The following is an 11,233-nucleotide window of genomic DNA, read 5'->3' on the forward strand; positions in this document are numbered from 1 at the left end:
TAAACTTCAAAATTTTAGGTGTCTTAGACGCTTTTGATGGTGCTGAATCCATTTCCACCATCAAAAACATGATTCAAACATTGTGTTTACAAGATTTTTTGAAATTCTTTTTCCCGGATTCCAACCACTTTTGGTCGTCTGGGCAATTCCTCCGCCTCGTTAGATGACTCCATTTTAATATTCATTTTAAATGTTGTATATACTTAATGTACTGTTTAAATTTAATAATAGGCATATATAATCTCGCTCCTTAATACGTCAATAGCACAGTAAATATTGATTGCTTAGTAACTACTTTTAACAATATTAGTGACCCGTTAAGAAGTTGTATATGCTCATTATTAAATAATGTACTTGCGTAAATCTAAATGTGGTCATATACGCCCAGCACATTAATATGTCAATAGGGAAATAAATATTCACATTAATAAGTCAATAGGGAAATAAATATTGGTTGCCCTCGTAGCTTCCAAGTGGCCATAAACGGATTGAGCAACCAAGTATTTTCATCTGGTTGTGCTACTCTTCCGCGTCCTTCCTCATTGCTCATCAGCGTGGAGAGCCATGGCTACCCACAACCAGGTGGAGTTGGGTTCTCTACCAGTGGGAGACAAAGACGATTTGACAAGTGATCGGTACAGAACTACAGTCCCGTCGGTGATGGAAGGGGAGAGAGATGTGGAGGGGTCCTTTGATCACAGCAACAAAGGAGGATGGAAAACTATGCCTTTTATCATAGGTGACTCTACCATTCCATTGTTGTAGCGCTTCATTCAATATTTCCTTCATTTTTGTAGACATGGAAATAACTGCGTAGCTAGGCATGACTTCTTTGCTTCTATTTCTGGGCTTCTGATAACCATTTCATGTTAATTGGCCAATACGATTCCATTTTGGTCTGGTTTGTTCGTTCTGGCTAATTTGGTCTGACTTATTCGTTCGAGTCTCTTTGTTATTTTCCCTTTTTGGCCTTCTATGTTTCATCTTCTCAAACGTAAGATTCCCAAAAGCCCAATTTTCTATAACTGGCCTTACTGCAAGTAGCTTTTAAAAAGAAAAAAACATACAAGATATTTACATTTGCAAGAATATCTTTGTTGTGTTCCCTACGCAAAAACATTAGAGCGTGTAGTCTATGATCACTGATAGATTTTTGATGTCCTCTATAAAACTCAGGAAAGCAGCTTCCTGTTTTGTTACAATCTACATTCTACCTTTCACAAATAAACTAGTCAAACTAGTCTTACCGCAAGTAGCTAACACAGCACTGGTTCAAAATTTGTGTTTTTTTGGGAACCACTTTGTTTAACATTATCCATGGTTATACCTATTTTGGATATCTTTAAATTTCACTGTTAAGATAAGATGGGCATGTTTTCCTCTCATTGCAGGCTTTGTTTGCCAACTGTGTTTGTATATGCTATTAATTTGGCGATCTATGTATCTTTCTGATAGGAATTAAATTCGTCGGTGTTGAAATGGCAGGAAACGCGGGTTGTGAGTATTTAGTAACTCTGGGTTTCAGCTCAAATTTCATCGTCTACTTAACAGAAGAATTCCGCATGTCATATGTGACGGCTACATACGTTATTACCTTATTGATGGGAATGATGAACTTTGCCCCGATTCTAGGCGCTTTTATCTCTGATTCTTATCTTGGCAAATATTGGACTATTGCTCTGGGCAGCATAGTGACTTCCATCGTAGGTTGCCCTTTCCATGGATCGCTTTATTTGCTTATCGCATAATAACATTTAAAGATCCACAAAGTCAGAAATCCATTATAACCAATATTCAGTAACTTGAAAGAAGTGTTTTCACTGTTTGTTTTCTAAAGGCAGTTCAAGCTGAGACTGTGTGCAGTAACTCTAATCTGCTGGCTTTTATTTTGAAGGCAATGGTTCTTCTCTCACTTACAGCCATATTTCCTCAGTTCAGGCCGCCTCCGTGCAACGCTAATGCAGGAACCCTGTGTAGACCTGCATCAGGACATCAAATTGCCTTACTCTATTCCTCCTTTATAATGATGGCCATAGGAGCAGGTGGAATCAGACCGTGTTCGTTAGTGTTTGGAGCAGATCAATTCGATTACAAAAGCGAAAAGGGGAAGAGAAGTATACAGAGTTACTTCAACTGGTCTTACTTTTCAGTCATGATGTCGATGCTGTTCGGAACGACGGTCTTAGTGTACATTCAAACTTATATAAGCTGGGGTTGGGGTTTTGGTATCCCCACCATTTTGATGTTCCTTTCCGTCACAAGCCTTTTTCTGGCGGCGAAGCTCTATATTCGTGTTACACCAGAAGGAAGCTCATTCACCAGGTTGCTTCAAGTATTAGTTGCTGCAGTAAGGAAACGCCATTTGTCTTTGCCTTCGCAGACATCCGATTACTATGACCCTCCACAAAACGGAGTTGTCAATTCGACGATGGCTCGAACAGACCAATTTATGTAAGCTTAAATAACCAAAAGTAGGATTGATTCAGTAGTATATGTCAACTATTCGTGCTCGCTATGATTGGTTTTTCAAAAACATTGTAGAACTGTAATCCCTGTTATACTGTTATAGATCATAATAGTTGAATTATATTTGAAATGATGGATATTGGGTAACTAATTTTTAGGTTTCTGAACAAGGCTTCCATAAAAGTCACCCGAGATTTTAAAGAAGACGGATCCGTGGCCCATCCATGGAGACTGTGTAGTCTTCAGCATGTGGAAGAGCTGAAATCGTTGATAAGAATAGGGCCCATATGGTTAAGCACGATTGGCCTCGCCGTGTGTCTGACACAGCAATACACATTCTTTGTTGTGCAAGCAGAGACGATGGACAAACACGTGGGTAAGCACTTCCAGATCCCTGCAGGATCATTTGTAGCCTTCAGCATGCTAGCGGTCATCTTGTTTTTGCCCATCTACGACAGACATATCGTGCCCTTCTCCAAGCGGATGACCAAGGAAGGCCGGGGGATAACAATTTTACAGAGAATGGGGGTCGGATATGCCGTCGCCATCGTCTCGATGGCCATCGCCGCGGTTGTTGAAACCAAGCGGCGGAACGTGGCGTTAAGCCACGGTTTGATGGAGAAACCGGGAGACGTGATTCCGATGTCAGCACTGTGGCTGGTTCCTCAGTATTTTGTGAGCGGTCTGGCAGAGTCGTTAGCTCTAATCGGAGGGCTCGAATTTCTGTACAGTCAATTCCCCGAAAACTTGAGGAGTGTGGCGGGTGCACTCTTCTTCATGTCTTTGGGTGTGGGTAGTTATCTAAGCAGTTTCATTATCATCATTGTGCAGAACACCACAGGCGCCCCCGGTCACAATAACTGGCTGCCACAGAATCTGAACAAAGGCAAACTCGATAATTTTTACTGGCTACTAGCGGTATATAAAGCTGTCAATTTGGTGTATTTCGTCGTCATTGCTCTTCGGTACAGATATAAAGCCACCGTTGAGGATCAAACAACCGAGGCATATTCCATTATTGGGCAAGATAATCAAATCCTTGATCATGTATAAGTATGCCTTTTCATGCAAAGTTGCAGTTGCCTGAAACACATACTCCATGTCCTCTTACAGTCATGCTATTGTTATAGTCACGCTATTGCTATCTTGTAAGCGATCCCAAGCTTCAAAGTCTTAGGAATCATCTATCACCATAAGGAAGCTTCATAAGTCTGAGGAAGCGGCTTAAAAGTCTTGGAAGCGTTGGTTACGAGTGATAAGATGAATAATTTTGATGTTTTCATTAGGAGCGATAAGTCTTCGGATGTTTTGAGACAATTCAGTGTGTTTTCAGTGTCTGAAACTTTTAATTTGTAATATTTTTACTGTGACTCACATTATTGGGCATAGGAATGCTTTTTCATGCAAAGTTGCAGTTGCCGGTCATGCTATTAATGTCGATCTCTAGCTTGAAAGTCATAGGAAGCATCTGTTACCATCCATTACGACGCCTTGGCAGCAAGCGTGGCCGAAAGTGATACGATTAATAATTTTTATTTTATAAAGTCGAATATTTATATTCACATGAAAAAAACCTTCTGTCTAGTTTTGGAGTTTTTAGTTGGTAAAACCATTTTCGAGCATGATGTCTTTATGATCTTATGCTGTTATACCGACTTCAAATGCAATGATAATTTTTTATGTTATAGTTGCCCACATATAATGAGAAGATAGATGTTAATAACTAAGTACTAGAAGCAACGAGCAACTGTCAATATATATGAAGTGTTTACTTAAATACAATACAATATAATAATCACTAATAGTTATAGTGAATAATTTCCTTATATAGGTTTTTTTAATTTGTATAAATTTAATTTTTTATTATATATATAATATATTTTTTAATTTTTAATATATATATATATATATATTAGATTTTAGGTATGATGATTACTCATTATGATAGATGTTATTGATGATTGAGTAGTGGTTTTAATTGATCATTAAGTACTATTTGATACTGAATTTGAATTATTAATGATAGATATGCTATAAAATATTGATGGCATGCATAGTGGAGGTAGAACAACTCACATATGGTTAATTCCATCATATAGAACAAATTTTATTTTCTTTTGAGGGGTGGAACAACATCATTGATTCTACTCATTCGCACTACAACGATGACTTAGATTGAAGTGTGTTAGCTCACTTCCACTCTGAAGTTGCACAATGCCATAAGGGTTGAATTGAAAATTTTGTCACTGACGAGGTTAAAGTGACAGGTGTGGGTAGATATCTTAATTCTAAGTCATGATTAGTCCCACGACAAATGCTACCATAATGCAACCTTAGAGTTTATAGTTGTCTCCATCATTGCAAAAATGTTCTCTTTGAAGAAATACTTAAAGGGAAAGTGTTGTGGACCATTGGAATTAGGTGAGGTGATTCATGAAGGAAAAAAATGACTTCGAATCCTTAGTAACAAGAAAATAAAATGATAATTGGACTTCAAGATAAAGGATTAAATACTTAAAGCGAATGTGAAACAATGAATGCAATGAAGTTTGATTGAAATTGTTAAATTCCATATAACTTGAGAAATAAGAGGTATGGTGGTAACATGATCTCAAATTAAGAAAATTTAAACAAACTAGTGTAACTATTTTTTTTAGTTTTAGGTGTGTATACAAAAATTATAGGAAAAAAAATATTTATGAGAACACTCCATGTGATATAAACATAAAATTGGAATCTCTAACAAAAAAAATTGAAAATTGAAAAAAAAAAGATTGGGGTGTTAGAGGCATACTTTAACATCTAATAGTTAATTCAAGTAGAAGATCACATGAACACCAAAATAAGGGAAATTGGAAGGAAATGAACTAACCACTAAGAGAAAAAGTAGGAGACATGTTTTGTGTGATGGGAAATAATAATTTTAAATAACATAAGAAATTGAAACTCACGAAAAAGTTGATAAAAAACTTAGCACTTGCGAAGGTGAATAATACGAATTTCGAGGGTTGAAGAAATTGATAATTTTCAAGAGAAAACAAGTGGCAACAATAAAAATTCCTATAAAAGAAAATAAAATTAAGAGAGAGTCACCTTTTATGCACCCTAATGCTAGACAATTGTCCCAATGCTTTGAGTGAGTAAGTTTAGTTTTGTTGTGAGTTGTAATTCTCATTCTTTGATCCTACTATGCTATGCTAAGTTATTATCCTACCCATTGTGAAATTAATTATTGTGATGGACCTTTATTATTGTTATTAGTATACTTATGAGGTATGCAAATCCTAGCTACATACCCACAACTCACACAAATACACTAGTACTCTATGGTCTATTATGCGAGACGATAGATTAATGATTAAGTTTATGACCAACCTTAAACTTGATTAATGATTAAGATTATGCGTAGCCTAAACTTCATTAAAAATTAATATTAAAGTTATCACATATTTAATATTTAATTAATTTAGGTCCCTCTCATGACTTTTCGACTTTGATTGTATCACTAATTGTTTGAACAATTATTTTCATAGGAATTAATTAAAGTTAGTCAGGTTGTGTCATGTCTAACCTTGCAAGAATGAAAAGAGCCAAGACATATATTTGTGGGTTAGTATAGTTGGTAAGATAGTAAGTGCCTTGAGATTATATGGTAATGAAGGGGTTTGGAGTTAGTTTATTAAATAGATTTAGGCGGGCAATAATGAGAGGAGATATTTTAGGGTTCAAGGGAAGGGTAAGTACTCGGGGGAGAGGATTAGAAAAGGAATTTTGTGATAGGTAATTTTGTGGTATTGGGCTTGGGAGAAGCCTTGGGGAAGGAGGAGAGGATGAAACTTGAAGAAGGTGAGACAGAGGGGTTTGATTCTTGACAAATGAACTATGGTTATGTTTTAATCCAAAGTTAATGGATTGGGGTTTATGAATGCTTATATATATATATATATATATATATATATCTTGTAACATCGAAAGGAATATAATGAAAAATTAATCTGGTAGTCCTGGTTTTGGGATCTAGTGGAAAATCTCTAAGAATATTTATTTTATGTTCTCAGCATTATATATTTTTCTCTTTTAAGAATTTGGTTGCAGATAGTTTATGTACAAGGTTAAAACCTACATTTGGTATCAGAGTTGTTTCAACTTCAAGGGGATGCCTTTGCTGCTCAGGTATTTTGTTGAGCCCTGTGGTATACCTTATTTAGTGGGAGATCTGTGAGATCGATTCTTGCGATGAAAGACGATGGCAAACGATGGAAAGATAGAGATCAAGAATTTTAATGGTCAATGTTTTGAGTTGTGGAAGCTCAAGATGGAGGATCTGTTGGTGGACTGAGAACAGTTGATTATTTTAGATCGAGGCACGACATCAATAAGAATTTCAGCCGAAGAGTAGGCAAAGTTAGATCGGAAGGTGAAGAGCATAATATGATTGTGTCTCTTAGATTCAGTATTGTTGAATGTACCAGGGGAAGCTACGGTGAAATATTTTTGGGACAATTTAGAGACTTTGCACCAATATATGTCTCTGGTGAACAAACTGTTCCCACGAAAAACATTGTATGACCCGAGGATGAAGGATCAAGACTCGGTGATAGAGCATCTGAATGACTTTAATACCATAGTAAGGAAATTGTTATATGTTGATATAAAAACTTCAGATGCAAATAAGTGCATCATTTTGATGTGTTCTCTGCCATATTCGTGGGATAGTCTGGTTGTTGTTATAGGTACCAATATAACTACCTTGAATTTTGATGAAATAGTCTCATTCTTGTTGTCAAAAGAGATGAGATGGAAAAATATGTAGAATGAGAATGGAGATGCCTTGTCCATAAGAGGCCAGTCCTAGAACAGAAACAAAAATAATTATTCAAGTGGGAGATCTAAATCGAGAGGGAGATCTAAATCTCAAGGAAAAGAAGTACAAATATGCTCGAATTATGGAAAAGGAGGGCACTACAAAAATGATTGTAAATCTAAAACTCCTTAGAAAGGAAAGGGACATGATTATGTTGCTTTTGTAGAGGTGAAAACCACCCCAGATGAAGGTGGGGATGTGTACTTGGCTTCTTATTCAAGTACACATGTATATCATGAGGCATGGTTGATTGAATCAAGTGCATCCTTTCACTTTACTCTCAATAAGGAGTGGTTTTGCGAGTATGAGAAATATGATGGTGATGTTGTTTCTTAGGGAATGACTGATCCGGATTTAAACAGGAACGCAACAAATTACAGAGATAACCATATACACAAAGATGCAGCGGAAATAATACTTCATTTCATTAATGGAAAATACTGAAATATGCTTACAACCAGAAATGGAAATAAACAAGCTAGGGCGATGGTAGCTTATCTCTTAGAAGAGATGTGGTGGCTACATGACTCTGAACTGTGTTACAATGAGGCTCGAAGGCCTATTTATTGTTGAGAAACAATGGAAAACCCTTAACATTCCAAAACCTAACCCTAGGAGATGAAACGCCAAACTGTGGGCCCCGTTAGGGGGTAAATTGGTACACCAACTTCCCGGGGTCGTAACTTTGGCATATGATCTCCGTTTGATGCGTACAATAGCTCATTAGAAAGATCTATTCGAGCACTATCATTGTTGGAACGGGCAACATCGGTCCATCCCATGGACCCATGTTGCCCCTGGATTCCCCAAAAAACGTCGTTTAGGGCCTCAAAACGGCTCCGGAAGTTCAGGACCCGAAAAACTGCTAAAAATAGTAAGTTGTGCTACAATTAAGGAAACTGAAAATGCTGAGAAAGACAATGGTGGGGGTCTAGGTGGACTTGGCAGGTGGCCACCAATATCCACCTGGATCATTCCTCCCCCCTTAGGAAGCAATGGTCCCCATTGCGTTGAGCTCCTCCATGAGATGAGGAAACTTCTGCTGAACTTGTTCCCTGGTGAGCCACTTGCCCTGCTGAAGGAGTTGGCCTGCTTTGACAACTCGATACAGTTGGATATTCTGTTGGCGAGTGTTCTTGATCTGTGTGTCCATGATCCGATCAGTTGCAGCTTGTTCCATGCAATCTGGATTTAATTCTGTGGGTTTGAGCTGTTCTGCAATGTTAGATGTGTCTAGCAATGGTGGAAAGTATGGCTGAAGGCGGTCCACATTGAACACTGGGTGCAGGCCAAGGAATGGGGGAATGCTGAGCTCAAATGCATTGTCTCCCATCGCCTTAGTAATGGTGTAAGGACCATATCGGAGTGGTCTCAATTTCCGATAGGCTCCAGTAAGGCGTTCCTTTTGCAAATGCAACCAGACTTTGTCGCCCACCTGAAACTTGTGTGGCACCCAGTGTTGATCATGTCGCTTCTTGTACTTGGCATTTGATTTCTCAAGAATGTCATGGACCTGCTGGCGAATATGTTGGATGCGCTCAATGAAGCTGGTGGCCTTATCTGTTTCGGACTGGACATGAGCTGAATTCATGTGAGTAGTTGCAAGGGGCATGGCCACATCAATGGGGCATAGTGGCTGGAATCCCAAACCCACCTGAAAAGGGATATGGCCAGTGGAGCTGTGAAGAGCTCGGTTGTAGCTGTGTTGAACATAGGGGAGGCTCTCGTCCCATGTGCGTGGATGCTTTGAGTTATACATGTGCAGAATGTACACAATCATCCTGTTGACAACCTCTGTCTGGCCATCAGTTTGAGGATGGAAGGCTGTGGACTTCGTCAGTTTGGTGTCCAGCATTGACCAGAGACTGGACCAAAATGTGCTGAGAAACCGACTGTCCCGATCTGAGATGATAGACTGTGGGATCCCAAAGTGCACCCACACTCGCTCAAAGAAGAGTTTAGCAGTGGCTTCTGCTGTGATATTATTCTTGCAGGCCATCATAATGGCCATCTTTGAGAACCTGTCGACGACCACAAAAACACAGTCGTTTCCATGCTTAGTGGAAGGAAGGCCTGACATGTAATCCATGGAGATGGATTCCCAAGGTCGACTCGGGGTAGGCAACGGGGTATAGAGGCCGTGCTTCTTAATGGTCGGTTTGGCAATGGCACAGGCAGTACATGATCGGATGTACTTCCCAACATCCTGTCGAAGATTTGGCCAATAGAAATAATTTTGCAGTACTGCCACTGTTTTCTCGACCCCGAAATGCCCAGCAGCCCGACTGTAGTGTGCTTCCCAAATCATCTTGGCACGCTCGCTTGAAGGAACACAAAGGTGACCGAGGTGGTATAATAGGGCATCCTGGAGGTGAAAATCTGCAACATGCCGACCTTCCAAGAGTGTCTGGTATGTGTGGCCGAATTCTGGGTCGCTTTTGTAGAGAAGTGGCCAATCAGCAGTCTCGTGCCCACAAGAGTTGAGCACGGTGGTCAGCGCCATGATCGGTGGCCGACTGAGGCAATCTGCAACATTATTGGTGCTGCCCTTTTTATACTTGATATTCAAGTGAAACTGTTGCAGGTATGTAGACCACTTCTGATGGCGATCATTCTGCAATTTCCCTTGGGTCTGTATGAACTGCAGAGGTCGGTGGTCTATGTGGATGACCGTTTCCTTCCCCAAAATGTAATGCTTCCATTGTCGGCGGGCCTCTACAATGGAATACATCTCTTTATCATAAGTGGGGTACTTCCAGACTGTGTCTGAAAGTGTTTCACTGTGATATGCCACTGGATGTCCATGTTGAGTAAGGACTGCCCCAATAGCATAGTCAGAGGCATCTGTCTCGACCTCAAATGGTTGTTGTAAATCTGGTAACGCGAGCACTGGTGTTGTGCAGAGGCGATCCTTCAATTCCCTGAATGCCTTCTGTTGAGATTCAGACCAAAAGAATTTTGCTTTCGCCCCGCCCTTGGTGACTTGACTCAAGGGCCAAGAAATATGAGAAAACCCCAACACAAACCTGCGGTAGAAGTTGGCAAGACCTAGAAAGCTGCGGAGCTCTGTTAGAGTGGTTGGAGAGGGCCAATCCCGAATGACTTGGATCTTGGCCGGATCGACATGCACCCCCTGTTCATCAATGATGTATCCCAGATACTGAACCTGAGTCATGCCAAACGTGCATTTCTCCAAATTGGCACATAGCTTGTGTTGCCGCAGTGTTTGGAGAACCTGTCGGATGTGGTGGAGGTGCTCTTCCCAACTCTGGCTGAAGATCAGAATGTCATCCAAGTATACTACTACAAAGGAGTTGGTGAATGGCCGCAAGATGTCATCCATTAGCCTCATAAAGGTTGCAGGAGCATTCGTCAATCCGAAAGGCATGACCAACCATTCGAAGAGGCCCTCCTTGGATTTGAAGGTAGTCTTCCACACATCGGAGGGTTCGATTGGTACCTGGTGATATCCTGACTTCAGATCGATCTTGCTGAAATATTTCGCCCCCTTTAGTTGGTCTAGGAGGTCATCAATCCGCGGGATCGGGTACCTATTATGGACAGTGATCTTGTTCAACGCCCGATAGTCAATACAGAGTCTCCACGTCCCATCCTTCTTCTGTACCAACACGATCGGGCTCCCACAGGGCGATGAACTCCGACGGATGTGACCTTTCTGTAGGAGCTCCTGAATCTGCCTCTTGATTTCATCGTTCTCCAGAACGGAGCGCCGATAAATTGGTCCATTGGGTAGTGGCGCACCTGGGGTCAGATCGATGGAGTGCTTGACTTGACAGTGCAGAGGAACCCCTACCGGGGAGGTGAAGATGTCCTCGTACTCCTCCACAACCTTGTCCATCTGCAGTTGTCGTGCAGAGGGACCCCGTTTGGAGGCCGCGTCCA

At 40.3% G+C, this 11,233-nt stretch overlaps 1 protein-coding gene across 1 annotated transcript; it reads left to right on the top strand.

Annotated features, from left to right (window-relative positions):
- Positions 1-565: 565 nt before the first annotated feature.
- On the top strand, positions 566-3,519 carry LOC149143030 (protein NRT1/ PTR FAMILY 3.1-like). The gene is made up of 4 exons (XM_089452981.1): positions 566-739; positions 1,486-1,703; positions 1,895-2,451; positions 2,625-3,519. Exons 1-4 carry the CDS (start codon positions 661-663, stop codon positions 3,517-3,519), a joined length of 1,749 nt encoding a protein of 582 aa, XP_089309107.1. The 5' UTR covers positions 566-660.
- Positions 3,520-11,233: the final 7,714 nt, after the last annotated feature.

Source organism: Pinus tabuliformis, chromosome X (genome assembly GCF_031772625.1).
Source record: "Pinus tabuliformis cultivar Carrire ecotype Pingquan chromosome X, CPIR1, whole genome shotgun sequence".
Classification (NCBI taxonomy): domain Eukaryota; kingdom Viridiplantae; phylum Streptophyta; class Pinopsida; order Pinales; family Pinaceae; genus Pinus; species Pinus tabuliformis.